We start from the raw sequence: 25,984 nt of genomic DNA on the forward strand, positions 1-25,984 counted from the left end.
GATAAAACGTTAGAGAGCGATGTTCATTTTTGGAATTTTCTTCGCCAGCTAGCAGCGGAAACTGGGTAATTGAATATATTCAAGACTGAGTTGACAGATTTTCGATTGAGAAGGAGCTGAGGGTTATGGCAGTACCGGGAGTAAAACCCACAACCTTATTGAATGGTGGAGCAGTCTTGACGGGCCGAATAGCCTACCCCTGCTTCTGTCTGATGATCTTAGACGTATCAATATTTGTAAAGAGGAAAGAGGAATTAACATTGGGTGCAGACTGTTGCGAGGAAAAAGTACAGCCATTCGGCTGTACTCTCCCACTCATGAGAAACCACACAAAAGCTTGGAATTACAAACGAGATTTTTATTACAAAGCTAAAGAATGGGCTAATGGCATTCCAAGTTGGCAAGCCAGAGACAGCTGATTTAAGGATTGTACGGACAGATATACTTCAGGTTTGGTTACAAGAAATTAGCATTTACCAATCATATGTTACTAACTATTTGAGTCCAATTATGATTATCGATTAGGTTTATATCATGTATAGTATATGAGAACAATTAACTAAGTTCAACAATTGCATGCTTACTTGATTATAATATCCAATCAGTGCAAAGACACGTGCATGCTGCGTCCTAATATTTATCATCAGTTCCTCATTATCAAGAATGTGGGTATTGGATTGGATTGGATTTGTTTATTGTCACGTGTACCAAGGTACAGTGAAAAGTATTTTTCTGCAAGCAGCTCAACAGATCATTCAGTACATGGGAAGAAAAGGGAATTAAAGAAAATACATAATAGGGCACCATAAGATATACAATGTAACTACATAAGCATTGGCATCGGATGAAGCATACAGGGTGTAGTGTTAATGAGGTCAGTCAATAAGAAGGTCATTTAGGAGTCTGGTGACAGTGGGGAAGCAGCTGTTTTTGAGTCTGTCCGTGCGTGTTCTCAGACTTCTGTATCTCCTGCCCGATGGAAGAAGTTGGAAGAGTGAGTAAGCCGGGTGGGAAGGATCCTTGATTATGCTGCCCGCTTTCCCCAGGCAGCGGGAGGTGTAGATGGAGTCCATGGATGGGAGGCAGGTTTGTGTGATGGGCTGCGCGGTATTCACGACTCTCTGAAGTTCCTTGCGGTCCTGGGCCGAGCAGTTGCCATACCAGGCTGTAATGCAGCCCGATAGGATGCTTTCTATGGTGCATCTGTAAAAGTTGGTAAGGGTTACTGTGGACATGCCGAATTTCCTTAGTTTCCTGAGGAAGTCTAGGTGCTTTCTTGGTGATAGCGTCGACGTGAGTGGACCAGGACAGATTTTTGGTGATGTGCACCCCTAGGAATTTGAAACTGTTAACCATCTCCACCTCGGCCCCGTTGATGCTGACAGGGGTGTGTACAGTACTTTGCTTCCTGAAGTCAATAACAAGCTCTTTAGTTTTGCTGGCATTGAGGGAGAGATTGTTGTCGTTACACCACTCCACCAGGTTGTCTATCTCCCTCCTGTATTCTGACTCGTCGTTATTCGAGATCCGGCCCACTATGGTCATATCGTCAGCAAACTTGTAGATGGAGTTGGAACCAAGTTTTGCCACGCAGTCGTGTGTGTACCGAGAGTAGTGTACGCAGCCTTGCGGGGCACCGGTATTGAGGACTATTGTGGAGGAGGTGGTGGTGTTCATTCTTACTGATTGTGGACTGTTAGTCAGAAAATAGAGGATCCAGTTGCAGAGTGGAGAGCCAAGTCCTAGGTTTTGGAGCTTTGATATGAGCTTGGCTGGGATTATGCTGTTGAAGATGGAGCTGTGGTCAATAAATAGGAGTCTGATGTAGGAGTCCTTGTTTTCGAGATGCTCTAAGGATGAGTGTAGGGCCATGGAAATGGCGTCTGCTGTGTACCGGTTGCGACGGTATGCGAATTGAAGTGGGTCAAGGCGTTCCGGGAGTATGGAGGTGATGCACTTCATGATCAGCCTCTCGAAGCACTTCATTACAACTGACGTCAGGGCCACCGGGCGTTAGTCATTGAGGCGCGTTGCCTGGTTCTTCTTTGGTACCGGTATGGTGGGGACCTCACAGTGGAGTAGGGACAGGTTAAAGATGTCTGAGAATACCTCTGTCAGCTGGTCTGCGCAGGCTCTGAGTGCACGACCAGGGATCCCGTCCGGGCCCATCGCCTTCCGTGGGTTCACTTTCAGGAAGGCCGATCTGACTTTGGAAGCTGTGATGGTGGGTATGGGTGAATTATGGGCTGCTGGGGCACTCGACAGCGGATTATTGGTTACCTGCTCGAACCGAGCATAGAATGCATTAAGTTCATCGGGGAGGGGTGTGCTGCTGCCAGAGATACTGCTCGGCTTCGCTTTGTAGCCCGTTATGTTGTTTAGTCCATGCCACAACCGCCAAGAGTCTGTCTGTGACTCTAGCTTAGGTTGATATTCACTCTTGGCATCTCGGATGGCTTTGTGGATTTCTTGTATAGGACAGGGCTATCTGCCTTGAACGCCTCAGATCTGTTCATCAGTAGGGAGTCAATCTCGCGGTTGAGCCATGGTTTCCGGTTGGGTAACGCACGTACTGCTTTCTTTGGCACGCAGTCATCCACACATTTGCTGATGAAATCTGTGACGGTGGTGGCATACTCATTTATGTTAGTCGCTGAGTTCTTAAATATGGACCAGTCCACTGTCTCAAAGCAGTCACGTAAGAGCTCTTCTGTCTCCTCGGACCAGCACTGCACAACCTTCTTAGCTGGATTCTCCCGCTTGAGTTTCTGCTTGTAAGCTAGGAGAAGGAGCACAGTCTTATGGTCTGATTTCCCAAAATGCGGTCGGGAGATGGAACGGTAGGCGCCCTTGATTTTTGAGTAGCAGTGGTCAAGAGTGTTGTTGCCCCTGGTGGGGCAGGAGAGTGTTGTCGCCCCTGGTGGGTCAGTCGCCTCCCCTGTCTAAATATATGGCCTTCCACTGCAATAACAATTCTGTATGATTATGTCTATTTTCCCAGACAACGTGACACCAGTACAAATGGTGAAAAGACAGCCCAGTCCATCACATGAACCTGTCTCCCATCCATTGACTCCATCTACACCTCCCGCTTCCTGGGGAAAGCAGGCAGCATAATCAAAGACCCCTACCACCCAGCTTACTCACTCTTCCAACTTCTTCCATTGGGCAGGGGATACAAAAGTCTGAGAACATGCACAAACAGACTCAAAAACAACTTCTTCCCCGCTGTTACCAAATGCCTATACAACCCTCTTATGGACTGACCAGATTAACACTACACCCCTGTATGCTTCACCCGATGCCAGTGTTATGTAGTTACATTGTGTACCTTGTGTTGCCCTATTATGTATTTTCTTTTCTTTTCATGCACTTAATGATCTGTTGAGCTGCTTGCAGAAAAATATATTTCAGTAAACCTCGGTACACGTGACAACAAACAAATCCAAATGACATTGTTCATTGCCATCCTTGATAATGGCCATCTGTTATTTATCTTTCCTGGATCCCCATCACCAGAAAGATACCAGCAGAGGGCAGCAGAGCAGAGCTACTGATCAGCTGTTCTGGGGAAATTTGCATACGTGCAGTGCGGTCAGCCTAAGTTGAAGGTGAACCTGCGAAGAAGACCCAAGGAGTTTGAGTAAAGGCAAGCAACCAGCAGAGGGCAGCAGAGCAGAGCTACTGATCAGCTGTTCTGGGGAAATTTGCATACGTGCAGTGCGGTCAGCCTAAGTTGAAGGTGAACCTGCGAAGAAGACCCAAGGAGTTTGAGTACAGGCAAGCAACCAGCAGAGGGCAGCAGAGCAGAGCTACTGATCAGCTGTTCTGGGGAAATTTGCATACGTGCAGTGCGGTCAGCCTAAGTTGAAGGTGAACCTGCGAAGAAGACCCAAGGAGTTTGAGTAAAGGCAAGCAACCAGCAGAGGGCAGCAGAGCTACTGATCAGCTGTTCTGGGGAAATTTGCATACGTGCAGTGCGGTCAGCCTAAGTTGAAGGTGAACCTGCGAAGAAGACCCAAGGAGTTTGAGTAAAGGCAAGCAACCAGCAGAGGGCAGCAGAGCAGAGCTACTGATCAGCTGTTCTGGGGAAATTTGCATACGTGCAGTGCGGTCAGCCTAAGTTGAAGGTGAACCTGCGAAGAAGACCCAAGGAGTTTGAGTAAAGGCAAGCAACCAGCAGAGGGCAGCAGAGCTACTGATCAGCTGTTCTGGGGAAATTTGCATACGTGCAGTGCGGTCAGCCTAAGTTGAAGGTGAACCTGCGAAGAAGACCCAAGGAGTTTGAGTAAAGGCAAGCAACCAGCAGAGGGCAGCAGAGCAGAGCTACTGATTAGCTGTTCTGGGGAAATTTGCATACGTGCAGTGCGGTCAGCCTAAGTTGAAGGTGAACCTGCGAAGAAGACCCAAGGAGTTTGAGTAAAGGCAAGCAACCAGCAGAGGGCAGCAGAGCTACTGATCAGCTGTTCTGGGGAAATTTGCATACGTGCAGTGCGGTCAGCCTAAGTTGAAGGTGAACCTGCGAAGAAGACCCAAGGAGTTTGAGTAAAGGCAAGCAACCAGCAGAGGGCAGCAGAGCAGAGCTACTGATCAGCTGTTCTGGGGAAATTTGCATACGTGCAGTGCGGTCAGCCTAAGTTGAAGGTGAACCTGCGAAGAAGACCCAAGGAGTTTGAGTAAAGGCAAGCAACCAGCAGAGGGCAGCAGAGCTACTGATCAGCTGTTCTGGGGAAATTTGCATACGTGCAGTGCGGTCAGCCTAAGTTGAAGGTGAACCTGCGAAGAAGACCCAAGGAGTTTGAGTAAAGGCAAGCAACCAGCAGAGGGCAGCAGAGCAGAGCTACTGATCAGCTGTTCTGGGGAAATTTGCATACGTGCAGTGCGGTCAGCCTAAGTTGAAGGTGAACCTGCGAAGAAGACCCAAGGAGTTTGAGTAAAGGCAAGCAACCAGCAGAGGGCAGCAGAGCAGAGCTACTGATCAGCTGTTCTGGGGAAATTTGCATACGTGCAGTGCGGTCAGCCTAAGTTGAAGGTGAACCTGCGAAGAAGACCCAAGGAGTTTGAGTACAGGCAAGCAACCAGCAGAGGGCAGCAGAGCAGAGCTACTGATCAGCTGTTCTGGGGAAATTTGCATACGTGCAGTGCGGTCAGCCTAAGTTGAAGGTGAACCTGCGAAGAAGACCCAAGGAGTTTGAGTAAAGGCAAGCAACCAGCAGAGGGCAGCAGAGCTACTGATCAGCTGTTCTGGGGAAATTTGCATACGTGCAGTGCGGTCAGCCTAAGTTGAAGGTGAACCTGCGAAGAAGACCCAAGGAGTTTGAGTAAAGGCAAGCAACCAGCAGAGGGCAGCAGAGCAGAGCTACTGATCAGCTGTTCTGGGGAAATTTGCATACGTGCAGTGCGGTCAGCCTAAGTTGAAGGTGAACCTGCGAAGAAGACCCAAGGAGTTTGAGTAAAGGCAAGCAACCAGCAGAGGGCAGCAGAGCAGAGCTACTGATCAGCTGTTCTGGGGAAATTTGCATACGTGCAGTGCGGTCAGCCTAAGTTGAAGGTGAACCTGCGAAGAAGACCCAAGGAGTTTGAGTACAGGCAAGCAACCAGCAGAGGGCAGCAGAGCAGAGCTACTGATCAGCTGTTCTGGGGAAATTTGCATACGTGCAGTGCGGTCAGCCTAAGTTGAAGGTGAACCTGCGAAGAAGACCCAAGGAGTTTGAGTAAAGGCAAGCAACCAGCAGAGGGCAGCAGAGCTACTGATCAGCTGTTCTGGGGAAATTTGCATACGTGCAGTGCGGTCAGCCTAAGTTGAAGGTGAACCTGCGAAGAAGACCCAAGGAGTTTGAGTAAAGGCAAGCAACCAGCAGAGGGCAGCAGAGCAGAGCTACTGATCAGCTGTTCTGGGGAAATTTGCATACGTGCAGTGCGGTCAGCCTAAGTTGAAGGTGAACCTGCGAAGAAGACCCAAGGAGTTTGAGTAAAGGCAAGCAACCAGCAGAGGGCAGCAGAGCAGAGCTACTGATCAGCTGTTCTGGGGAAATTTGCATACGTGCAGTGCGGTCAGCCTAAGTTGAAGGTGAACCTGCGAAGAAGACCCAAGGAGTTTGAGTAAAGGCAAGCAACCAGCAGAGGGCAGCAGAGCAGAGCTACTGATCAGCTGTTCTGGGGAAATTTGCATACGTGCAGTGCGGTCAGCCTAAGTTGAAGGTGAACCTGCGAAGAAGACCCAAGGAGTTTGAGTAAAGGCAAGCAACCAGCAGAGGGCAGCAGAGCAGAGCTACTGATCAGCTGTTCTGGGGAAATTTGCATACGTGCAGTGCGGTCAGCCTAAGTTGAAGGTGGTTTGTGGAGGGGCTGTTGGCAAGTGGCAGTTAAACCCGAAACACTTTGTGAGTGTTTCCCACCCTACCTCCTCCTCTAACCAACCCCCCCACCCCACGGTGGTTGGGAAGCGGGAGCAGGGGCCTGTCGTGAAGGTGAGTGAGTGCCTTTAAATTTGCTTACCTTTCAGCGGGATCAGGGTTTGAGGTAATATCAGGTAAGCTCTTCCTTTCTTTTTCTTTTTCTTGTTTTTTTTTAATCTAGAGGGGATGTCAGGGAAGGCAGTACAATGCTCCTCCTGCAGAATGTTTGAGGTGAGGGACGCCGTCAGTGTCCCTGCTGATTTCATCTGTGGGAAGTGCACCCAACTCCAGCTCCTCAAAAACCGTGTTAGGGACCTGGAGCTTGAGCTGGATGAACTTCGGATCATTCGGGAGGCAGAGGGGGTCATAGATAGGAGCTTCAGGGAAGTAGTTACACCAAAGACTGGAGATAGATGGGTAACTGTAAGAGGGACTGGGAAGAAGCAGTCAGTGCAGGGACCCCCTGCGGTCGTTCCCCTGAGTAACAAGTATACCGTTTTGGATACTTGTGGGGGGGACGACTTACCAGGGGTAAGCCATGGGGTACGGGCCTCTGGCACGGAGTCTGTCCCTGTTGCTCAGAAGGGAAGGGGGGAAAGGAGTAGAACATTAGTAATTGGGGACTCAATAGTCAGGGGCACAGATAGGAGATTTTGTGGGAGCGAGAGAGACTCACGTTTGGTATGTTGCCTCCCAGGTGCAAGGGTACGTGATGTCTCGGATCGTGTTTTCCGGGTCCTTAAGGGGGAGGGGGAGCAGCCCCAAGTCGTAGTCCACATTGGCACTAACGACATAGGTAGGAAAGGGGACAAGGATGTCAGGCAGGCCTTTAGGGAGCTAGGATGGAAGCTCAGAGCGAGAACAAACAGAGTTGTTATCTCTGGGTTGTTGCCCGTGCCACGTGATAGTGAGATGAGGAATAGGGAGAGAGAGCAATTAAACACGTGGCTACAGGGATGGTGCAGGCGGGAGGGATTCAGATTTCTGGATAACTGGGGCTCTTTCTGGGGAAGGTGGGACCTCTATAGACAGGATGGTCTACATCTGAACCTGAGGGGCACCAATATCCTGGGGGGGAGATTTGTTAGTACTCTTTGGGGGGGTTTAAACTAATTCAGCAGGGGCATGGGAACCTGGATTGTAGTTTTGGGGTGCGAGAGATTGAGAGTAGAGAGGTCAGGAGCACAGTTTTGACTTCGCAGGAGGGCGGCAGTGTTCAGGTCTGTGGTTTGAAGTGTGTCTATTTCAATGCCAGGAGTATACGAAATAAGGTAGGGGAACTGGCAGCATGGGTTGGTACCTGGGACTTCGATGTTGTGGCCATTTCAGAGACATGGATAGAGCAGGGACAGGAATGGTTGTTGCAGGTTCCGGGGTTTAGGTGCTTTAGTAAGGTCAGAGAAGGGGGCAAAAGAGGGGGAGGTGTGGCGCTGCTAGTCAAGGACAGTATTACGGTGGTAGAAAGGATGCAAGATGGGGACTCTTCTTCCGAGGTAGTATGGGCTGAGGTTAGAAACAGGAAAGGAGAGGTCACCCTGTTGGGAGTTTTCTATAGGCCACCTAATAGTTCTAGAGATGTAGAGGAAAGGATGGCGAAGATGATTCTGGAAAAGAGCGAAAGTAACAGGGTAGTTGTTATGGGAGACTTTAACTTTCCTAATATTGACTGGAAAAGATATAGTTCGAGTACATTGGATGGGTCGTTCTTTGTACAATGTGTGCAGGAGGGTTTTCTGACACAATATGTTGACAGGCCAACAAGAGGTGAGGCCACTTTGGATTTGGTTTTGGGTAATGAACCAGGCCAGGTGTTAGATCTGGAGGTAGGTGAACACTTTGGAGACAGTGACCACAATTCGGTGACCTTTACGTTAGTGATGGAAAGGGATAAGTATACCCCGCAGAGCAAGAGTTATAGCTGGGGGAAGGGCAATTATGATGCCATTAGACATGACTTAGGATGTGTTGGTTGGAGAAGTAGGCTGCAAGGGTTGGGCACACTGGATATGTGGAGCTTGTTCAAGGAACAGCTATTGCATGTTCTTGATAAGTACGTACCAGTCAGGCAGGGAGGAAGGGGTCGAGCGAGGGAACCGTGGTTTACCAAAGAAGTGGAATCTCTTGTTAAGAGGAAGAAGGAGGCCTATGTGAAGATGAGGCGTGAAGTTTCAGTTGGGGCGCTTGATAGTTACAAGGAAGCGAGGAAGGATCTAAAGAGAGAGCTGAGACGAGCAAGGAGGGGACATGAGAAGTCTTTGGCAGGTAGGATCAAGGAAAACCCAAAAGCTTTCTATAGGTATGTCAGGAATAAAAGAATAACTAGGGTAAGAGTAGGGCCAGTCAAGGACAGTGGTGGGAAGTTGTGTGTGGAGGCTGAGGAGATAAGCGAGATACTAAATGAATACTTTTCGTCAGTATTCACTCAAGAAAAAGATAATATTGAGGAGGAGAATGCTGAGACCCAGGCTATTAGAATAGATGGCATTGAGGTGCGTAGGGAAGAAGTGTTGGCAATTCTGGACAAGGTGAAAATAGATAAGTCCCCGGGGCCGGATGGGATTTATCCTAGGATTCTCTGGGAAGCCAGGGAAGAGATTGCTGAGCCTTTGGCTTTGATTTTTAGGTCATCATTGGCTACAGGAATAGTGCCAGAGGACTGGAGGATAGCAAATGTGGTCCCTTTGTTCAAGAAGGGGAGTAGAGATAACCCCGGTAACTATAGGCCGGTGAGCCTAACGTCTGTGGTGGGTAAAGTCTTGGAGAGGATTATAAAAGATACGATTTATAATCATCTAGATAGGAATAATATGATTAGGGATAGTCAGCATGGTTTTGTGAAGGGTAGGTCATGCCTCACAAACCTTATCGAGTTCTTTGAGAAGGTGACTGAACAGGTAGACGAGGGTAGAGCAGTTGATGTGGTGTATATGGATTTCAGTAAAGCGTTTGATAAGGTTCCCCACGGTCGGCTATTGCAGAAAATACGGAGGCTGGGGATTGAGGGTGATTTAGAGATGTGGATCAGAAATTGGCTAGTTGAAAGAAGACAGAGAGTGGTAGTTGATGGGAAATGTTCAGAATGGAGTTCAGTTACGAGTGGCGTACCACAAGGATCTGTTCTGGGGCCGTTGCTGTTTGTCATTTTTATAAATGACCTAGAGGAGGGCGCAGAAGGATGGGTGAGTAAATTTGCAGACGACACTAAAGTCGGTGGAGTTGTAGACAGTGCGGAAGGATGTTGCAGGTTACAGAGGGACATAGATAAGCTGCAGAGCTGGGCTGAGAGGTGGCAAATGGAGTTTAATGTGGAGAAGTGTGAGGTGATTCACTTTGGAAAGAATAACAGGAATGCGGAATATTTGGCTAATGGTAAAATTCTTGGTAGTGTGGATGAGCAGAGGGATCTCGGTGTCCATGTACATAGATCCCTGAAAGTTGCCACCCAGGTTGATAGGGTTGTGAAGAAGGCCTATGGTGTGTTGGCCTTTATTGGTAGAGGGATTGAGTTCCGGAGCCATGAGGTCATGATGCAGCTGTACCAAACTCTGGTACGGCCGCATTTGGAGTATTGCGTACAGTTCTGGTCGCCTCATTATAGGAAGGACGTAGAAGCTTTGGAACGGGTGCAGAGGAGATTTACCAGGATGTTGCCTGGTATGGAGGGAAAATCTTATGAGGAAAGGCTGATGGACTTGAGGTTGTTTTCGTTAGAGAGAAGAAGGTTAAGAGGTGACTTAATAGAGGCATACAAAATGATCAGAGGGTTAGATAGGGTGGACAGCGAGAGCCTTCTCCCGCGGATGGAGGTGGCTAGCACGAGGGGACATAGCCTTAAATTGAGGGGTAATAGATATAGGACAGAGGTCAGAGGTGGGTTTTTTACGCAAAGAGTGGTGAGGCCGTGGAATGCCCTACCTGCAACAGTAGTGAACTCGCCAACATTGAGGGCATTTAAAAATTTATTGGATAAGCATATGGATGATAAGGGCATAGTGTAGGTTAGATGGCCTTTAGTTTTTTTTTTTCTCCATGTCGGTGCAACATCGAGGGCCGAAGGGCCTGTACTGCGCTGTATCGTTCTATGTTCTATGTTCTATGTTCTATGTGTCCTTGGGCTGATTTCGTGCAGCTAACATTAGCTAAACTGCTTGTGTGTAATACAGATCGATACAGAAGAGTTTTAACCCCTTCAGCACTTAGTGGATAGCTAAAGTTTTTAAAACAAGTTCCAATATAATGTCTATAACTACACCCTTTAACGGGCGCTTGTGTTTAAGTGTTATAATTTTGTTAGCTATATACACTTTAAAATAAGCCTAAAAATAGTTATTGTTTACTGTCCTGCAAGAAGGAATCAACATCCAGATTAATTGAATTTGTATGAAGGTTCAACTGATACATTCTCTGCCTAGTGTGGAACTGAGATAGCAATACAGAATGGTCCCAAGGTTTGAACAACTTAGCTGACGTGACCTGTTGATGATAGCAATACCAGAGTCCACAAGCACCACTGCACTAGGGAAAAGGCAGCACTCGCTCATGAAATTAAATGAACTGAAAATGGCTTATTGTCACAAGTAGGCTTCAAATAAAGTTACCATGAAAAGCTCCTAGTCGCCACATTCCAGTGCCTGTTCGGGGAGGCTGATACAGGAATTGAACCGTGCTGCTGGCCTGCTTTGGTCTGCTTTAAAAGCCAGCTCTTTAGCCCTGTGCTAAACCAACCCCATAGTACCTGTGATTTCTGTTGGTAGCTGTACGTAATAGGCAAAGGCAATTTTGAGCTCAGTTGTATGCTGGCTACGATGTGACAGTCTGCCAATGTACACCACCTGACTAATGAAGCGTGGCCACATGGATAATGCTTCTGGAGTGGAAAGGCAAGTGAGCAGAGACATTGGGCACTTGCCCAATTTTAATACATGTACCAAATAAGTACTCATAAGAAAAAAATGACATTGCAAAATTACATAAACACACTCTGAAATGACACTACAAACTCAATCAGAGCTGTTCTTGACTGGTTGGTCAGTATTAAATGATAGCGTCATTCCCCCCTCTGCATGTAATCTAAATTTAAACCTCGTCAAATGGGATTGTGTCACTTCTGTCAGATGCAAAAATCCCAATCAATTCACTTGAATCCACTCCCTTGTTAATAACAATTCACAATTGGAAACTTAGCCTTCAGTTTGCTTAATTAATAGTGGTGCTTGAAAAAGCAACAAGAGTAACCGGTAGAACCAGGGAGCAAATGGGCGGCAGATTTATACTGTAGTGGGGGGTGTGAAGCGGTGGGGCTGGATTGGGGGCAAGCGATAGGTTGAGATTGACAAAGATGTCGAGGACAGAAGAGTAAACACCAAGAGGGAAATGGAAAGCAAAGAAGGTGGAAGGGCAAAACAGACAAATGGAAAGCCTGTTCCAGAGAAGAGCAGTATTTCTTCAGGGTAGGCCATCCTGCAAGAGAAGTGGCAGTGCATTAAACACAAGGACGGCATAGCAGTTCAGTGGTTAGCACTGCTGCTTCACAACACCATGGACCCAGGTTCGATTCCTGGCTTGGGTCACTGTCTGTGCGGAGTCTGTACGTTCTCCCAGTGTCTGCGTGGGTTTCCTCCGGGCGCTCCGGTTTCCTCCCACAGGTCCTGAAAGATGTGCTTGTTAGGTGAATTGGACATTCTGAATTCTCCCTCAGTGTACCCAAACAGGCACCGGAGTGCGGCGACCAGGGGATTTTCACAGTAACTTCACTGCAATGTTAATGTAAACCTACTTGTGACACTAATAAAGATTATTATTAAATAGGGCATCCACACTTCAAGTCGCTGTCTTGTTGGATAACTGAGGTTTAACCTTGACTTCAGGCAAGAAGTGTAGATTTTCACTGGATATGAAATAGAAAAACATTTCTTCCTTATGAGTCACACAAAAGTTCTACAACTTCCTCTCCTCAAATAAATATGAAATCCTTTCAAAGAAACAAACTATGTTCAATCACAATGAATAATTTCCTGCCTATTTTGGATACTGATCATAAACCACTTGCAGGAAGGTACAACCAAAGCTTTGCCTCCCCTCCTCCCCACAACCTCTTAAGTATGTTTAACACTAATACAAATCGTTATCTTGCATCTTAAGGATTAGTGTTGTTGATAAAACCTTCGAGTGTTGCCATACTCAAGTTAAATAAAATTGTCATAAAGAAACACTTATCAGTGAGACCTATCTAGCCACACAGAAACAGTTCAACAAGTCTTCAAAAGTCCCATGAATCTACTTACTGAAAGTGAAGCTTGGCAGAAGAATGTAATTTCCATTTTTGCAACAGTAATATGTTTTACAGACTATCATGGCAGTCTCTTGTAAAGATTGAGGACTGCCTGGAATAACTTAAAACGGCTTCCTAAATTCAGTTTTTGAAGCAGTTCTAAAATGGCCTGTTCCATACTTAAAGGTCATAACCTTAAATTTAGTTTTATGAAGGCCAGGTGGTAGCAGTCATCCTTCTTACTAGATCTTGATGATGGACCAAATACTTATGAAGACCAATACGAGACATGCTGGCTGCCCTACACCTTTCACAGGCCCAAAGAGTCCCTCTGAAGTTAGCCATTTGCTATTGCTCATGCCTTATTCATACACTCGATTATTCCAACAGACTTGCAGTCATCAAAAATTCTGCTGTCCGTGTCATAAGTCGCAGAAATTCCCATTCCCCTATCGTCCTCATGTTTGTTAACCTACATCGGCGTCCAGTCAAGCAAGGTAATCTCCCACAACTCTCCGAGATATCTGCACTCAGTAAACTTCTGGTCTCTCGTTCATCCCTAATTTTAATCATTCTACAACTGGTGGTTGTGCCTTCAGTTACCTAGGTCCCAAGCTCTGGAATGCCCTGCTGACATCAATCTGTCTCTCCATCTCACTATGGTTTAACAAAGCTTTTGGTTCTCCGACCTAATATCCCGTTTTATGGTTTGGTGTCATGCTTCGCTTTATAATGTGCCTATAAAGCACTTTAGGAGATTTCATTACATCATAAGGACTCTATGAATATAGTTGTTGTTACGCATCTCAGATGATGCCTCCTCTTCGGCTATCAATGTGGTGGGTACAAGCTCAGTGACCTGCTTCCAGCTCATCGGTCCTCTGCTGAAGTCTTTTTCCATAATGATGCAAATAGCCTGTTCAATGTTCTCATCCCATCACTGCAGTTCCTCAGCTTTGTCAGTAACATGGATCGTATCATTCGTACACCAGGGACTGGATTCACTGGGAATATTTTTAGTGTTGGGGGGGGTGGTAGAAAGGAGGAAGGGGGCCCCTAAATTAAGAGGGTGGCAAGACCACCCCCTTCCTGCTCATCCTGACCTGGTCCCCATAACAGGGTTGGTAGGTGGGCTCCAAAATCAGCAGCCCACCTACCATTTTTAAATAAATTGACAGGAAATTGAGCTTGTTATCAAGCCAACTGACCTGTATTTCACTGGCCCGTGATATATAATGGTTAGTGTGGGCAGATGGGTGGCAGTGAGACAGCTCTTTAATAACAATAATCTTTTATTGTCACAAGTATGAAGTTACTGTGAAAAACCCCTAGTCTCCACATTCCGGCACCTGTTCGGCTAAGCTGGTACGGGAATTGAATCCGTGCTGCTGGCCTTGTTCTGCATTACAAACCAGCTCTCTAGCCCAAAGAACTAAACAAGCTTTTAAAGGTGCTTTCTGAAAGATAGGAAGAATGGAGAGGGGGGGGGGGGGGGGGGGGGGGGGGGGGGGGGGGGGGGGGGGGGGGGGCGGTTGGCACAGCATTCTGAGGTGCCCCTTTGCACAAGGGGACACCAATGGCCTCAAAATGCCCTTCCTCCATCCTACCTGCTTAAGCTGCCCAATCCCTCCCTGCCTTAAAAGCCCGGGACTTACCTGGCTCTGCGATCCATCAAGGCTTCCCCCACGATTGGTTGCAGTCCCAGCAGCGCTCACAACTTACCCTGACGCTGCTGAGACTGCAAAGCCTGCTGGTCAACCAGACTGGCTGGTAGCTTTCGAGGCTGGGACTTCCTCCTACTGAAAGTCACACTCTCGGCTTCCTTAGCTTGCCAGCAGCGTGTCATTGCTATAGGGTGGACTTTCTTTAATCTAGTCCGTTGTCTGTTAGCTGACTTGCAATGGATTGGCAAACAATAAGAACCCCTCCACCCCAGTGAAAATCACCCCAGAGGTTTAAAATTCAAACTCATTACTAGTTTGTTCACTGATGGGATCTGTGGGTCTGCTGATAATAACACTTGTTTCAAAAACAGTTTCACAATGAGAAGGCTGACCACCTTACTTCAAGTTAATGTCATTGCAAAATGTAAGATCTGCATAAACTATGCACAGCATGGCAGATGGGGACTAGCTCAGGTCATCTTCCACCCACTGTCCATTCCGATGCATGTAGTGCATCAGTATCATTGAAATCCAGCTCATGAATGCCAACCCAAGAAACAAATTCTTATTGCCTAGTTTATAACCATAGTATGCGGTGAAGTATGCACAACCTAATTAAAGCGAAGAACCTGAAATAGTTTCAAATGGTGTGGTATTCTGAAACATCTAACACCATGATGGAAATCCATAGCCTGCCTACCAGCGGACCTGCAGATCTAGTTTTCAGTGACAACCACCCCAGCAGAATGCCGCTTGCACATTGCTCCAGAATAACTTACTTAGTTATTTACTTTGCAACCTCATTTATTCCCACAAGATAAAACGCATAAGGGAATGAGTTCAGAGGAATGCAGTTGCAACTGGGGCATTTCCTTCTACTTTAAGTTCTTTCAGGCCTTTGTGTTATGACTTCCCCGGCGATGACGTAGGAAGCCGCACATTTGGGAGCTCCCGATTCAAACAGACTTTTCAGCTCTTTTTAGAGCCCAAAACAGAATTTTTTTCGACATCTCCCGGTGGGAGAAGGTGTGGTGATCAACTTTCTCCACATTTTATGACTCGAACTCGGAGTGGAAAGGGGGAAAAAAACGGCAGCAGCTCCCCAGAAAAAACGGGGGAAGGATTCCAAGATGGCGGCCGGCGGAGCACCAGAGGAGTGGAGGCTGTGGGCGCAGGAGCAGCAAGCTACTCTCCTGCGCTGTTTTGCAGATTTTAAGGCTGAGGTGCTGAGCTCTCAGCAGGAAACGAATAAAAAAGCTTTCGGAGATTCAGACGACCCAGGGTGCTGCCATCCAGGCGTTGCAGGCGCAGGCCGCTGAACGAGAGGAGGAGGCCGTGGTCCTCGTGAGTAAGGTGGAGGGGCACGAGGCAGTCCATAAGAAGTGGCAAGACCGCTTCGAGGAGCTTGATCTCCGCATGAGGCGAAAGAATCTGAGGATTTTGGGCCTTGCAGAGGGGATGGAGGGGTCGGATCTGACAACCTATGTGGCCACCATGCTGAACTCGCTAGTGGGGGCAGGATCTTTCCATCTGCCCCTGGAGCTGGAGGGAGCCCACAGAATACTGGCCAGGAGGCCTAAGGAGAATGAACCCCCACGTGCGGGGCTGGTGAGGTTCCACCGGTTCAGTGATCGGGAGTGTGTGCTGCGCTGGGCCAAGAGGGTGAAGAGCAGCAATTGGGAGAATGGGGTAGTACGGATCTACCAGGATTGGAGTGCGGAGGTGGCTAAGCGGCGGTCCGGGTTCAATCGGACGAAGGAGGTGCTCTATAAGAAGAAAATAAAGTTTGGAATGTTGCAGCCTGCGCGCTTGTGGGTAACTTATTTGGAGCGGCATTATTATTTTGATTCCCCGGAGGAGGCGTGGGCCTTCGTGCGGACGGAGAAGCTGGACTCGAACTAGGGGTTGGGGGTTGCGGGGTCGGTTGTAATGCTTTATTGCTGGTTTCTGCTGTTGCTGTGTTTTTTCTGTACTTTTGTAATTTTGATATGGTTATTTATTGGGGTGTTGTTCTGTTTTTTGTTGGAGGGCATTGTTTGAGTTTTGTATTTTGCGGGGGGGGGTTGGGGGGTTTGTTGTATTCTGTATAGGGTTGTGGGTGTGGAGTGGGGCTGGTATTTGGGAGCTGCGTCAGAAGGGTGTGGTGGGGCAGTGCGAAAGCGTGGGCTTTCCTCTGGTTTCCTGCGTTGCGGGGCTGGGGGGTGGAGTGGTGCCTTGAGGAGTGACAGGATGGGGGATGATCCCACTATGGGAGGGGTCGGGTTTTTGGCGGTAGTTTCGGGGGTCAGCAGAAGTTAGCTGACCCACGGAAGTACAATGGAGGACGGTTCGTGGCTAGGAGGGTTCCTAGCCTTTGGGGGAGGGGAGATACCGGGTTGCTGCTGGCAGGGTCAGGAAGGAGCTGGTGTGGGCCGGGGGGGGACAGAGGTGAGGTGTTGTCACCGTGGGGACTGGGTCGGGCGGGGGGTGCTGGCCTGGGGCGAGCAGTCGACGGGCTATGGCTAGTCGACGGGGGAGGGGGGGCGGGACGCCCTCTGATCCGGTTGGTCACCTGAAATGCGAGAGGACTGAATGGGCCGGTGAAACGGTCTAGGGTACTTGCTCATCTGAGGGGGCTAAAGGCAGATGTGGCAATGCTTCAGGAGACCCACCTGAAGGTGGCGGACCAGGTCCGTCTGCGGAAGGGGTGGGTGGGGCAGGTTTTCCACTCCGGGTTGGATGTGAATAACCGGGGAGTGGCGATTCTGGTGGGGAAAAATGTGTTGTTTGAGGCATCTGAAGTGGTGGCAGATAAGGGGGGTAGGTTTGTTATGGTAAGGGGCAGGCTACAGGGAGAGAAGGTGGTACTTGTTAGTGTGTATGCCCCAAATTGGGATGATGAGGGCTTTATGAGGCGTATGCTGGGACGTGTCCCGGATCTAGAGGCGGGACGTCTGATTATGGCGGGGGACTTCAATACGGTGCTGGATCCTTCACTGGATCTGTCCAGTTCAAGGACAGGTAGGAGGCCGGCGGCGGCCAAGGTGCTGAGGGGGTTTATGGACCAGATGGGAGGGGTGGACCCATGGAGGTTTGTGAGGCCGAGGGCACGGGAGTACTCTTTCTTCTCCCATGTACATAGGGTTTATTCTCGGATAGACTTCTTCGTGGTGAGTAGGGGACTGATTCCGAGAGTGGAGGAGGCCGAATGTTCGGCCATTGCAATCTCCGACCACGCTCCGTATTGGATGGAGTTGGAGATGGGGGAGTGCGGGACGAGTGCCCGTTGTGGCGGTTGGATGTGGGGTTGTTGGCGGAGGAGGAGGTGTGCAGGAGGGTCCGGGCAAGTATTGAGGGGTACCTCGAGGTGAATGATACGGGGGAAGTCCGGGTGGGGATGGTCTGGGAAGCCCTGAAGGCAGTGATTCGTGGGGAGCTGATATCCATCCGGCACACAGGGAGAGGAGTGAGAGGGATAGACTGGTGGGGAAGATCCTGGAGGTAGATAGGAGGTACGCGGAGGCACCAGAGGAGGGATTGTTGGGGGAGAGGCGCAGCCTACAGGCTAAATTTGATTTGTTGACCACTAGAAAGGCGGAGGCACAGTGGAGGAAGGCACTAGGGGCAGTGTATGAACATGGTGAAAAGGCGAGTAGGATGCTGGCTCATCAGCTCCGCAAGCGGGATGCGGCTAGGGAAATTGCTGGAGTGAGAGATAAGAGTGGGAATGTGGTGGGGAAAAGTGTAGAGGTGAATGAGGTCTTCAAAGACTTTTACGGGGAACTGTACCGGTCGGAGCCAACGGTGGAGAGGAGGGGAATGGAGAGTTTTCTCGACGGGCTATCTTTCCCGAAGGTGCAGGAGGAGCAGGTGGAGGGGTTGGGGGCGCCGATTGAGCTGGAGGAGCTGGTTAAGGGGATTGGGCAGATGCAGTCAGGGAAGGCGCCGGGGCCGGATGGGTTCCCGGTGGAGTTTTATAAAAAGTTTGTGGACCTAGTGGGCCCCCTGCTGGTGCGGACACTTAATGAGGCGTGGGAAGGGGGACTTTGCCCCCGACGATGTCGCGGGCGCTGATTTCTTTAATCTTAAAGAAGGACAAGGACCCCCAGCAGTGTGGTTCATACAGGCCCATATCTCTCCTTAATGTGGATGCCAAGGTGCTGGCAAAGATCCTGGCCACCAGGATAGAGGACTGTGTGCCAGGGGTTGTACACGAGGACCAGACAGGTTTCGTTAAGGGAAGGCAGCTGAACACGAATGTGCGGAGGTTGTTGAATGTCATCATGATGCCGGCGATTGAGGGGGTGGCTGAGATAGTGGTGGCGCTGGATGCGGAGAAGGCCTTCGATAGAGTGGAGTGGGGGTACTTATGGGAGGTGTTGGGGAGGTTTGGATTTGGTGAAGGGTTTATTAGATGGGTGAGGCTGCTATATGAGGCCCCGATGGCGTGTGTGGCCACGAATGGGAGGAGGTCGGAGTACTTCCGGCTTTACCGAGGGACCAGGCAGGGTTGCCCCCTGTCCCCCTTGTTGTTTGCATTGGCAAACGAACTGTTGGCGATGAGGGATTCAGGGAGGTGGAGGGGTTTGGTGCGGGGTGGGGAGGAACATAGGGTGTCATTGTATGCCGATGACATGCTACTGTATGTGGCGGACCCGGTGGGAGGGATGCCGGGGGTGATGGAGCTGCTAGCTGAGTTTGGGACCTTTTCAGGCTATAAACTAAATCTAGGCAAGAGTGAGGTGTTTGTGGTGCACCCTGGGGACCAGGAGGAGGGAATTGGTAGGCTCCCGCTTAGGAGGGCAGGGGAGAGTTTTAGGTACCTGGAGGTGCAGGTGGCCAGGGACTGGGGGACTCTTCACAAGCATAATTTCACCAGGCTTGTGGATCAGATGGAGGAGGAGTTCAAGAGGTGGGACATGCTGCCATTGTCGTTGGCTGGGAGGATGCAGTCCATCAAAATGACGGTGCTTCCGAGGTTCTTGTTCCTCTTTCAGTGCCTGCCCATCTTCATCCCCAGGGCCTTCTTTAGGAGGGTGACTAGCAGTATTTTGAGCTTTGTGTGGGCACATGGGACTCCGAGAGTGAAGAGGGTTTTCCTGGAGCGAGGGAGGGATAGAGGCAGGCTGGCGCTGCCCAACCTTTTTCGTACTATTGTGCGGCCAATGTGTCAATGGTGCGTAAATGGGTGATGAAGGGGGGGAGGGGCGGCGTGGAAAAGAATGGAGATGGCGTCTTGTAGAGGTACGAGCCTGGGTGCCTTGGTAACGGCGCCGTTGCCGCTCTCTCCTAAGAGGTATACCACGAGCCCGGTGGTGGCGGCGACCCTAAGAATCTGGGGACAGTGGAGACGGCATAGGGGGGAAACAGGGGGCTCGATGGAAGCTCCATTAGGTGGAAATCATCGGTTCATCCCGGGGAACGCTGATGGGGGATTAAGGGGGTGGCATAGGGTGGGCATCAGTAAATTGAGGGACCTGTTTATTGGCGGGAGGTTTGCGGGCCTGGGGGAACTGGAAGATATATTTGGGCTCCCCCAAGGGAACATGTTCAGATACTTGCAGGTAAAGGCGTTTGCTAGGCGACAGGTGGAGGAATTTCCTTTGCTGCCCTCGTGGGGGGCGATGGACAGAGTGCTTTCGGGGGTGTGGGTCGGAGAGGGGAAGGTGTCTGACATTTATAAGGTAATGCAGGAGGTGGAGGAGTCGTCAGCTTAGTCTCATCCAATTTAAGGTGCTGCATCGGGCCCATATGTCTGTGACTCGGATGAGTAGGTTCTTTGGGGGTGAGGACAGGGGCACCAGGTGTTCGCGGAGTCCAGCGAATCATGCCCATATGTTCTGGGCATGCCCGGCACTGGAAGAATTCTGGAAGGGGGTGGCGGGGACGGTGTCGAGGGTGGTTGGATCCAGGGTCAAACCAGGTTGGGGACTCGCAATTTTTGGAGTTGCGGCGGAGCCGGGAGTGCAGGAGGCGAAAGAGGCCAGTGTTCTGGCCTTTGCGTCCCTAGTAGCCAGGCGGAGGATCTTGATGCAGTGGAAAGATGCGAGGCCCCCAAGTGTGGAGACCTGAATCAGTGGCATGGTGGGATTTATAAAACTGGTGAGGGTCAAATTTGCCCTGAGAGGATCAGTACAAGGGTTCTATAAACAGTGGCAGCCTTTTCTGGACTTTCTGGCTCAAAGATAGGTATCTTGGTCAAGAGCAGCAGCAACCTGTTCTTTATTGTTTCTATTTTTGTTTTTCTATGGTTATTTAACTTAATATTGTGTTAATTTAAGTTGTTGTTAATATGTTTTGTTCATTAAGGATGGGTGAATGTTTATGACTGTTATCATTATTGTTATTGTTAGTATTTTATTGCGGTTCGTTGTTATATAAATACAAAATTTTTCAATAAAAATTATTTTTAAAAAAAAATTCCCACTCACTGCATTTATACAGCAGTATTAGCAGGAAATAAACAAGCCATTTGGCCCAGATGATCGTCGCTAATGTTTACGTTCCACCAGTCTCCTCCCAACTTTTTTCATCCAACCCCATCAACATATCTTTCTATTTCTTACTCCCTCATGTACTCATCTAGCTTCTCCTTAAATGCATCTATGTCATTCACCTCACCTACTCCTTGTGGTAGTGAATTCTACATTCTAACCACTCTCTGAATAAATAGGTTTCTCTTCATAATTTTGCCACTATTAAATTGGATTTAATTTGTACTTCAGGTTTTGTTTAGAGCATGTGTCATCAATCAGTATTCATCAGATTTTTTCAGAAACAGGAATGTGTAATTTAAAATAAAAATGAATATCTGGATTTTGTCTTATATGAGGATTTGTGTTTATAGGGCATGGTTAAAGGACTTCAGGACTCCCCAAAGTGCATCACAATCAATGAAATATAAATCATGCAAATGTTTTGCATTCACCGACATTATTGGGAACAGGTAAATCAGCACAAGTCTTGAAAAAGAACATTAATAGTTTCATTTACCTCTCATCCAAAAAGAAAATATTATATGAACCTTACAGACTGAGCTGAGAACTGATGGAGTTGAGAAAGGATCAAACACCCCATGCTAACATGGCAAACTACACAATATAGCTCTACTGCTCGTTTGAAAACAGCATCGTAACCACTTTTGTCGGCTATCTGGCAATGTTGAACATAGTAAGAAGTCTTACACCACCAGGTTAAAGTCCAAGATGTTTGTTTCAAACACTAGCTTTCGGAGCACTGCTCCTTCCTCAGGTGAAGGAGCAGTGCTCTTCTTACTGTGCTCAGCCCAGTCCAAAGCTGGCATCTCCACATCAATGTTGAACATAGAAGACACAATATGAATCCAAGCTAATTCTTTCATTAAAACAAAGATATAGGATCATCGAATTGTTTTAAATATTACTGCTGGAAATCCCGTCATTTTGTTATCAGCACAGAAATTAGCTGCATTTCCTCTATGGCAAATATAGGGCGCGATTCTCCGCACTCACGACGGGGCGGAGAATTGCGGGCGGCGTAAATTTTTACGGACACGCTGGTCCGACGCCCTCCCGCTATTCTCCACCCCCCCCCACGCCCGCCTCCCGACACGAATCGCTGCCCGCCGTTTTTTTACGGCGAGCAGCTATTCACCCCTGGCCGATGGGCTGAATTCCAAGGCCTTTACGGCCATTTTTATGAACGTAAAACACACCGGGTCTGACCGTTCGTAAAAACGGCCGTAAAGTCCCAATCTGGGGAACCATGGCACCGATTGGCATGGCAGTACCACGGCCGTGCCAAGGGTGCCATGGGCCCGCGATCGGTGGGCACCGATCGCGGGCAGCGGGTACTTACCCCGCGCACTCTTTCTCCCTCCGCCGCCCCGCTGTATCCATTCGCGGGGCGGCTGAGGGGCATATCGGCCCGCGCATGTGCGGGTTTCACGCATATGCGTGATGACGTCATCCGCGCATACACGGGTTGGAGTCGTCCAATCCGCGCATGCGCGGCTGACGTCATCTGACGCGTCAGCCGTCGCTAACTCTGGCTAGCGGGCTTAACGAAATTCGTTAAGCCCGCGATGCCGGAGTTCACGGCCGCGCGGTACTAGCCCCGACCGGGGAGCTGAATCGGTTCCCGGTCGGGGGGGGGGGGGGGGGCGGGCGGGCGGAGGCTGGCGTCAAACCCGCCCGTTTTTGACGCCAGCTTCCCGAGTCTTCGTGACTCGGGAGAATCGCGCCCATAGCCTTTCTTAGCTAAGGAGACCAAAACTGCACACAATACTCCAGGTGTGATCTCACCAAGTCCCTGTACAGCTGCAGTAAGACTCCTGTACACTAGTCCCCTTTCAATGAAGGCCAACATATTATTTGCCTTCCTAACACGATAGCTAGGGTCCCAAGTTCGATTCCCAGCTTGGGTCACTGTCTGTGTAGAGTCTGCATGTTCTCCCTGTGTCTGCATGGGCTTCGTTTGGGTACTGAAGTTTCCTCCCACATGTCCCAAAAACATGTGCTTGTTAGGTGAATTGAACATTCGGAATTCTCCCTCGGTGTACCCGAACAGCGCCGGAATGTGGCGACTAGGGGCTTTTCACAGTAACTTCATTGCAGTGTTAATGTAAGCCTACTTGTGACAATAAAGATGATCATTATGATTAACTGCTTGCTGCACCTGCATGCTTGCTTTCAGGACACCCAGGTCCCTTTGGAAGTGAACATTTCCCCATCTGTCACCATTTAAATAATGCTCTGCCATTCTGCTTCACTATATGAAGTGGATAACTTCACACTTATCCTTTGTACTGCATCTACCATGTCTTTGCCCATGCATTCAACTTGGCTAAGTCACCTTGAAGCTTCTCAACATCCTCCTTACCACTCCCATTTGCACTAAGGTTCATGTCGTCAGCAAACTTGGAAATATTACTTTTTGCACCCTCATTCATATCTTTGATGTATATTGTGAATAGTTGGTGTTAATTGTTGATTTCAAGTATTTTGTTGCTTTTGGATACAAGATCAAATTGAATCAGTCAATATTGTTGATAGTGCAGTTTGAATATTCATCAGTTGGTGAAAGTGAAATTCTTCCCTTACTTTCTGTGTATCGATGTCCTTTCTTGTAGCCTCCATATCTTTGTGTATCTTCTCTCGCTGCTTTTCAGCTTCGTTTATTTGAGTCACGGTATCCTGAAGTTCTGACTCTTTTTGCTTACAAATTAAAAGAAATATGCAGACGTTAAAACAAATCAAGAACATTCCAAGTACCTGCTGCTCACCCTTTAACAGCCCATTTTACCTCTTTATGTTCATCTCTTCTGTCCTTGATGTATTTTTCAATGTCTCTTGCATATGCATCAATATTCTTGGCTTTTTCTCTGATTTCATTTATCTAGGAAAAAAAATTACAATAGAAGAATACACCTTTACTTTATAAAGTCTTGATTTTTCTTTCATGTACAATCCTTCTTTGTCTCTGCACTCTTAATACTTTACAAAGTACAAGTTTATGCAAGACAAGTAATATTCCATTAGCTGAGGATAAGAATTCTCCCACTCTGCTGGGCAGGTTACAATAAAAGAAAAACCTGGTCATCTGATAGACCATTTCTTTCTCCACTTCTGATCTAACTTCTCGCTCTTTGTAATATTAATAAAAGCATAAAAAAGGGAGAGAGTGGCTGAGTGTTCAGTATTTTTTTAAAAAATCATTCCGTTTTACCGCAGCTTCTCATCTTCGCTATGTCAATACTCATCTGATCCATTCCTCAGGATTTCAAAACGGACATAGTCCTCATTTCCCTCCATCATTCCTTTCCTGTGCCAACTTCCAGCTTTTAAATACAAGTTTGGTGTCACAATCTCTGTTTCATAGTTTGCCTTTCTCTCCCGTAGAATCCCTACAGTGAATCCCTGCAGAATTTCTTGTCTATTCTTTTCAACCTCACTGCCACTGTGCAGCTTAAAACTGGGACCATTGAAGAAATTCATCCTGGTTTGCCAGAAAATTAAAGCCACAATCTTCGAATTAGAATCAGTTTATTAAACGATTGTTCTTTCTAAAAAATTCATTCATGGGATATGGTTGCCGCTGGCTAGGCCAGCATTTATTGTCCATCTCGAAATGCATTCTCGCTTATGAACTAGTGCCCAATGGAATATTGTGCATATTTTAAAAAGAGATCTGCAATCATATGATGGAAAACACAATTAAGATTGGCCCTTGGCACCAAGGTGAAATTAAAAAGCTGGCGAGGCCCTCATTACCACAAGGTGCAGGATGGCAAGGGGGTGAATAGAATGGATGCATTTAGGCGGAAACTTTTGAAAATAGATTTAGAGTACCCAATTCATTTTTTACAATTAAGGGGCAATTTAGCATGGCCAATCCACCTACCCTGCACATTACATAGGATTTACAGTGCAGAAGGAGGCCATTCGGCCCATCGAGTCTACACCGGCTCTTGGAAAGAGCATCCTACCCAAGGTCAACACCTCCACCCTATCCCCATAACCCAGTACCCCACCCAACACTAAGGGCAATTTTGGACACTAAGGGCAATTTATCATGGCCAATCCACCTAACCTGCACATCTTTGGACTGTGGGAGGAAACCGGAGCACCCGGAGGAAACCCACGCACACGCGGGGAGGATGTGCAGACTCTGCACAGATAGTGACCCAAGCCGGAATCGAACCTGGGACCCTGGAGCTGTGAAGCGATCGTGCTATCCACAATGCTACCGTGCTGCCACATCTTTGGGTTGTGGCGGCGAACCCTACGCAAACACAGGGAGAACGTGCAAACTCCACACGGACAGTGACCCAGAGCCGGGATCGAACCTGGGACCTCGGCGCCGTGAAGCAGCAGTGCTAATCACTGCACCACCGTGCTACTCTATTTTGGCGGAAACATGATCAACATATAGGGAGAAAGAAATATAGAGGATTATCATGATTTGGGTTTTGAAAAGTGGATGGAGGCTCAGGAGAAGCACCGACCAGTTGGGCCAAAAGGCCTGTTTCTGTACCATACATTCTTCATAATAAACCACCAGACTGAGGCATGCACATTTGAGATCAGCAATCCTGGACTGCAATTCAAAACATTTTGGTTGGGTTTCAAGTAAAGTGTGTCATGCCTGACCTTCTCTTGTATCTCCTTGAAGCTTGTATTTTTCCTGTCTATCAGATCCTGTTTTTCTTGTTGTAGTTTATCTAGAGCAGCAGCTAGTGGAGATAACTGTTCCTTAGATTCCTGCAAGAGAGCAAACTCATTTTAATAGACATCCATTAAATATGCTACTGTAAAATTGTACACTGTATGTAGTTATATCAGTTTCACTTTGGACTCATACAGTTAATGAGGCTCATTGCTGTAACAACATTGACCGATTGGTCTCTCAGTCAAGGTTATGATCATCATCTAGTTCCAATTTTACATGGGATAAGATTCAGCTCCACAGGCCCCAGCAGCCCTTGTGAACCCTGCTCCACTGATCAGGCTCCACATAAGCCTTTCCAATGAGTAATGATAGATCACTTGGGGTATTGTGGTGGTGGTTTTGTGTGTGTGTGTGTGTGTGTGTGTGAGGGGGGAGGGAGGAAAGAGAGAGAGAGTTGGTGGAGAAGACAAGAGGGACATCAAAAGCCAAGCTCAACTTGGTCCTCGTGCAATATTTGTCCAGGT

At 48.3% G+C, this 25,984-nt stretch overlaps 1 protein-coding gene across 5 annotated transcripts in view; it reads right to left on the bottom strand.

The window, feature by feature from the left end:
• Positions 1-25,984, bottom strand: part of rad50 (RAD50 homolog, double strand break repair protein) — a 254,033-nt gene that overhangs the window by 40,267 nt on the left and 187,782 nt on the right. For all 5 annotated transcript variants that reach the window (XM_038796143.1, XM_038796144.1, XM_038796147.1 and 2 more), the window contains 3 exons: positions 25,442-25,552; positions 23,595-23,687; positions 23,393-23,506 (listed from right to left, as the gene is read on the bottom strand). In XM_038796143.1, coding sequence (XP_038652071.1) covers positions 23,393-23,506; positions 23,595-23,687; positions 25,442-25,552 — 318 coding nt within the window. The remainder of the gene's footprint in view (positions 1-23,392; positions 23,507-23,594; positions 23,688-25,441; positions 25,553-25,984) is intronic.

Source organism: Scyliorhinus canicula, chromosome 4 (genome assembly GCF_902713615.1).
Source record: "Scyliorhinus canicula chromosome 4, sScyCan1.1, whole genome shotgun sequence".
NCBI lineage: Eukaryota > Metazoa > Chordata > Chondrichthyes > Carcharhiniformes > Scyliorhinidae > Scyliorhinus > Scyliorhinus canicula.